Below are 6,380 nucleotides of genomic sequence, written 5' to 3'. Positions count from 1 at the left end.
TTGGGCATGGGAAGAGATCTACAGTTTTCAATATATACTCAAAGGAATCCCTAAAGACCAAAGTGTTAAGAAATCCCTCACCTAGCACAGTGCCTGGCTTACAAAAGTCACTCAATAATACCTGTTGAACGAATAAGTAAATGGATCAGTGAGTAAATGAATGCATGTTCCTCCATGCCCCAGGAGACACCACAAATGACCTGGTACACACATCTATCTTCTGCGATGGCGAAAGCCATCTTGGGACCTGGGCCTGATCTGCCCCCAGGTCCTTTCTCCCAGCCCCGGATGACATAGCCAGGTGCTATGAGAGCTCCAAAGAGATGCTTCCTCCGCTTTCTCCCCACCACCCCTCCTGACAATGACCAGGCAGAGGCGATAGCTGTGCAATTCAGATAATGAAGCTTTATTGATTGCTGGGAGGGGCAAGGGTGAAACAAGGCTCAGGTGTGAAGTGCTTGCGGTGGGGGGGTGGGGGACAGGACAGGGGATTCACCCAGTGAAATCTGTGTCCACATGGGGAGCTTTCTAGGCCTGAACAGCGCAGAGCAGCTTTAGTTCTTGGTGCGAACGATCTGCTCGTGGGAGGACACCAACTTGCCATCCTGCACATCCAAGACTTTGGTGCGAATCTGACGACTGGAGGAGGTCACTGGGGAAGAGGGGAGAGAGGGTGTTTTCAGCGGCGGATAGGCAATGGAGAAATCAGGAGTGCGAGGGCACTTAAACAAACTGTCTCCCTGCTGCCCTCTCCCCTGATTACCACTTCACCCGCTGCTCTCGCCCCGGCACGGATATCATCAGCACATTTCTTTCAGACTAGAGCTCCCTAAGGTCAGGGGCAGAGTCTGTGTCTTCAGACTGGAGCTTCCTAATAACTCAGCCCAAAATGGTTCCATCCAGATCTGCCCAAATGGACTGGTCTTGGTGGGAAGACCCATGTGGGGCTCTGTCCCTGATGCTGACCGCCAGAACTATGGGATCTGCCACACATAGGGGGCCACCAACTCCTCGCCATAAGGAGGGTTTAGGAAATGGCTTCTTCTACCCACAGAGGTGCATAAGGGGTACTGGGTGAGAAAACCCTAGCTCAACCCCTCCAGAAGCTCCCATCTAACATCCTAGACATGCTGGGAGACAGGGGGTGGTCTTGAGTCCAGGCTTGATGAGGAGGAAATTCTTACCATCTCTGGATGACTGAGAGCCAGAGGAGAACTGGGAGGTGGGGAAGCTGTGAAGACAGAAAAGGGGCAAAATGATCAGACACACAGGGGGCAGTGAGTGAACAGGGCGGAGCGGGACTGAGAGGGGGCCCCTACGCACCGGGCATCCTCGCCCTCCAGCAGGCGGCGGTAGGTGGCGATCTCCTGCTCCAGCCGCGTCTTCACGTCCAGAAGGATCTTGTACTCCTGGCTCTGCTGCTCCATCTCGCAGCGCAGCTGGGCCAGCTGCTCCTCCACGTTGCAGATGAGCCCCTGGATCTGGGACAGCTGCAGGCAGTAGCGGTTTTTGGTTTCCTCCAGGCTGTTCTCCAGGGATGATTTCTGTGAGGGAAGGAAAGAAGATCAGGAATCCATGAGGGTGGTCATTCTCTCCCTCCAGGACCCTGGGCACGCCGCCCCCCAAGCCTGGCAGCGCCCCTACCATGCTGAGATGGGACTGCAGCTCGATCTCCAGGTTCTGCATGGTGCGCCGGAGCTCTGAGATCTCGCTCTTGCTGCTCTGCACCATCTCGCTGCTGCTGGCCACCTCGCGGTTCAGTTCCTCTGTCTGCAGAAAAGAAAACATCGTTGGCACTGGAAGTTCCACGGAGGCAGGCGTCCTGGGTCCCTTCCACTCCGAATGCCACCCACCTTGCTGAAGAACCAGTCCTCGGCGTCCTTGCGGTTCTTCTCCGCCATCTTCTCGTACTGTTCGCGCATCTCGTTCAGGACGCGGCTCAGGTCCACGCCGGGGACGGCATCCATCTCCACGTTGATATCCCCGCCCACCTGGCCTCGCAGGTTAGCCATTTCCTGCACAACCAAAGAATGGTCCACAGTCAGGGGCCTCACTATGGCAACCGATTAGGGCTCCCTAGTCAGAGGTGTTCCAGGTCTGAACATTCCTCTCCACCATCTCCTCCCTCCCAGCTAACCCTCTAAGCTGGCTTTTCCATTTGGTTCTCACCTCCTCGTGGTTCTTCCGGAGGTAGGCCAGCTCCTCCTTCAGGCTCTCGATCTGCATCTCCAGGTCAGCTCTGGCCAGGGTCAGCTCATCCAGCACCCTGCGGAGGCCGTTGATGTCGGCCTCCACACTCAAGCGCAAGTTCAGCTCCGTCTCGTACCTGGAATGACCCAGGGAAAAAGGAATGAGACACCCTCCCTGGCCACACTGAAGGCTCTGTTCTCTTCCCCCTGCAGCTTCTGCCCATAGTTGGCATCCTGTGGGCAGTTTAGTGAGCCAGTCTTGAAGATGGCACGGATGGACACAGAGCCCATTATTCCTCAGATCTGAAATTCTGGGGAGGGGGACAGTGCCAAGAATAAGACAGTTGATCGTGCTATAGAATTCACGGAGGGGCGATGCTTCTGGCTTCAGCCAGCCAGTAACACACAAGGCCTCCAGATAGGACTACCTCCTGCACTTCAGGGGCAGGCGGGGAAGTGGGGACTGCCCCTCCCTAAAGCAGTGGCCCCCTAATCTGGCTGTGGGTCAGGATCACCCAGGTAGCCTATTAAAAATAACTGAATGAAAAAATAATAATAATAACTGAATCCAAACCCCAAAGGTGGGGCCCAAGAGTCTCGTATTTTTACAAACACCCCAAGGGGTTTTCAACACAGCCATTGTGGCACATTCCAGCTCTGTTCAGGGAACACTTCTCCAAAAATGCCCAACCCAGGGGAGACGGGATGCTCTGAAACACCACTGCAAACTCACTTGGTGCGGAAGTCATCAGCGGCCAGGCGGGCATTGTCAATCTGCAACACGATGTTAGCATTGTCCACAGTGGCCGCAAGGATCTGCAGGCGGAAAGGGCACAGGTCGTTGGTCCAGTGGACAGCACTAGCCAGACCTGACTGCAGCCTGCACCAGGACTTTGCCTTCATACTTCTGCCTGAGTCCCTGCTACTCCCCACAAGCCTTTGCCACGGCAGCCTAAAGGGTAACTCACAGTGGTCCAGATTTGACCCAGGACTTGGCTACTCGTGGTCAGCAGAATGGGTAGAAAGAGCCCTGACCTTAGATAAAAAGCCCTTGAGTTCTGATCCTGTATCTACCACTGAGTTGCTGCAAAGCCTGAGATGAGTCTCAGGCCCTCGAGTGCCCGACCCACAGAGGAGGGGAGTGACCGGACTCTCCAGACCCCCTTCCGGATCTGAATTCTGCTCTCACTGCACAAGTCAGCCCTGCCAGTCCTCTGTAGGCACGTACACTCCTTTTCAAGTCTTCAGAGCACAGGACCTCAAAGTGGGGCTTTCCCAAAAGTTGAGATCCAGCTGGCACAGGGGATTCGACAAGAAGAAGCAAAAGGAAAGCAAACAAAGGTAGAACCCTGGACTGGCTAGAGTTCCCTCCCTCATCATCTGATTTCCCTAATCCACTCAAAGCATCAGAGCCAGACACCAAGGGAAGCAGGGTCCGCAGGTTCCTGAGGTGACATGGGAGCAAGGAACGGGGGCTGGAGTCAGATAACACAAGCCCCCCAGGCCCTCTCCTACGCAGGGCACGTAAAGTGGGCCACCGGTGACTGTCTCTGTGGGTTTTCCATGCCCTCCTGGCTGTGGGGAGGGGCCACCCGTGCCAGGGCGCACGGGCAGCAGCCGCCACAGCCCAGACTAATGAGCTAATGAGTGACTTGGATGTGTAGCCTGGAGCAGTTAGAGCCTCACTCCTCCCCTGTGCTGGAGAACGGGTTGCTGCCTCCTGTACTGGCAGGTGGGGCACTAGGGCTTTAGGCTTGGCTCGGCCATTAATTTGCTGTGTGACCTTGGGCAGACAGCCCAAAGCTTCAGCTTCTTCCTCTGTAAAACGTAAGGGTAGGAATCCCTGGTCTCTTGTGGTCTGAGAATCTGGAGCTCAGAGAGGCATGAACAAGATAGGGGAAGGGAGACCATCTTCTCATAGACCAGCTCTGTTGGAGGCATCTAGAGCCAAAAGAAGGGATCTGGAGCTGGAAGCTCTTCTGCCTAAGAATCCCAAGTAACCAGTGGCCTGAAGCAGCCATTGCTCCTAAATGAGCTGGCCGGAGCGGCACCTCCCGCTGCCTGGTCCACGCACCTTGTTCCTCAGGTCCTCGATGGTCCTGAAGTAGGCGCTGTAGTCCCTGATCTCAGTGGGCCGTTGCTTCTGGTACCAGTCGCGGATCTTCACCTCCAGGTCAGTGTTGGCCTCCTCCAGGGCGCGTACCTTGTCCAGGTAGGAGGCCAGGCGGTCGTTGAGGTTCTGCATGGTCACCTTCTCACTGGCCACCAGGAGCCCATCACCACCGCCAAAGCCGCCACACACGCCACCACCTGAGCCACCAACGAAGCCACCACCGTAGCCGCCACCAGCCCCACCGCCGTATCCTCCACCGAAGCCGCTACCCATGGCCCCACCGAAGCTGCTGCTGCTGCTGTAGTTGCCACCATAGCCGCCCCCCACCCCACAGACACCCCCGGAGGAGTAGCGGGAGGAGGACAGGCCCCCGTAGGCGCTGGGGGCCCGGAAGGAGCCTCCGGCCCTGGCGGAAGACCCGCAGCTGGAGCCACCGCTGATGACATAGGAGCCCTTCATAGAGCTGGAAGATGTGCCCTGGCGGCTGGTCATGGTGTCAAGGAGGGAAGTGAGCGAGCGAGTGAGTCGGCAGAGAGAAGAGAAAGGTGCTTGGGTGAGTTAGGAAGGGATGCAAGGCTTTATACTCCTGGGTGAGGGCGGGCCTGGCATTTTCCATTCCCCTTGGCTTTCATCACCCAGGGGACAGTGCCAACTCCCAGTCAGATCCCTCCTCTCCTCCGCCCCATCATGTCTGTCATATTTTACTGGAAACTCATTGTTCGGGGTGTTTCGGGTTTCTTGTCCCACCAGGTGTGAGTCACAGGAGGAGGTATGGGCCCACAGGCTACACTTTCCCTTTGGGCCCTGGGAGCACAGCCCTCTGCATGCCGGGCTCAGCCAGGTGGTGGGAGAGGGTCTCTGCACCGTAAACCTAGTGACTTGTTAGCCCCCATTAACTAGGTGGGTCTCTGACATCCACCTAGAGGAAGCCCAGCACTCCATGTTCCAGGAGGAACACCAGCATGGCAAGGTCACACGGGGCACAGAGACGCCCCCTCAGCGTTACCACCCATAAAAAGAAACAAGGTTTTGGGGCCCTCCCAACTCTGACCTGCTGGACTGTGCCACGGGGCCTGTCACATCCCCGAAACATGCCCAGCCAGTAGTCAGGTGGCTCAGGCTTCTCTCCCGACACCCCCGGTAAAGGGAAATCCAGGCGGCTCTCCCCAGCCCTAGGCACAGACCCTAAGATCCTCCACACATCTGTGGTTGGGCCCATGGCATTGGCTGCTCAGTCTGGCCAAAGGCAGGTGGTGTCACAGGAGACACTGGGAAAGTGCGTGGAGTCAGACTGAGTCCTGACTCTGCTATTTACTCCTGTGTGACCCAGGCCCTGACCCTCCTTGGAGTCTCAGTTTGCTCATCTGTAAAGTGGGAGTACTGCAGAGTCAGCACTGAGAATTCAACGTGGCAATGGATGTGAAAGCGTTTTGTATGCTGAGTGTGGCACAAAGTCTGGGTAGCACTGTTGTAGCCCAGTCTGGGCCCCAGAGGGGGGTGAAGCAACACTACTGGAACAGGACTGGAGGGGGCCTTTTTGCTTCCAGCCCCAGGTGTTTTCTCAGGCCCCCAGGGCAGCCCCTCGTGGGAGGGTCTGGCTCGGGTACACTTGTTTGAGCCCCTTGTGGAGCTGACTCAAGGAATGTTTGGGGTTGGTTTGTTTGTTTTCGGTGACGGGAGGAGTGCAGGCACCTGAAAGTGAACTCAAGGGTCCCGGACTACTGAGGGCCCGAGGGTCAGGGGACACGTCCAGGGGTCCATCAAGTTCTGCCTCGGAGGTTTGTATATGGGGCCCTCAGCTATGCCAGGTCTCCCAGACAACCTCCAAAGGCACCCCCTTCAGCCTCACCCCGCCCTCCTGCCGCCCCTCAGCCCCACGGACCCCGGCAGGCATGTTGGGAGGAATGTGGTCGTGTCTGGGGCTGCCTGACGCGTCCCATCTCCCCAGACAGGTCCTAACAGCTCCTGCTAGAGGTTCCAACACTCCTCCTAGGATCAATGGCTCCCTGCAGGGAAGCGATGCCTCCCTCTCCCCCCACCCTAACCCAAAGCAGAGGTCAGGGAGCTGCCCTCCCCGC

General features: G+C 57.0%; 1 protein-coding gene across 1 annotated transcript; it reads right to left on the bottom strand.

Moving 5' to 3' along the window:
* Positions 1-385: 385 nt before the first annotated feature.
* On the bottom strand, positions 386-4,864 carry LOC132415296 (keratin, type I cytoskeletal 14-like). Its single transcript, XM_059998583.1, has 8 exons — positions 4,264-4,864; positions 2,923-3,005; positions 2,170-2,326; positions 1,854-2,015; positions 1,645-1,770; positions 1,324-1,544; positions 1,185-1,231; positions 386-652 (listed from the first exon to the last, which is right to left on the bottom strand). Exons 1-8 carry the CDS (start codon positions 4,792-4,794, stop codon positions 555-557), a joined length of 1,425 nt encoding a protein of 474 aa, XP_059854566.1. The 5' UTR covers positions 4,795-4,864; the 3' UTR covers positions 386-554.
* Positions 4,865-6,380: the final 1,516 nt, after the last annotated feature.

The sequence above is a fragment of the Delphinus delphis genome, chromosome 19 (genome assembly GCF_949987515.2).
Source record: "Delphinus delphis chromosome 19, mDelDel1.2, whole genome shotgun sequence".
Classification (NCBI taxonomy): Eukaryota; Metazoa; Chordata; class Mammalia; order Artiodactyla; family Delphinidae; genus Delphinus; species Delphinus delphis.
Note: the sequence above shows the minus strand (reverse complement) of the source record. Positions and strands in the feature narration are given on the sequence as shown.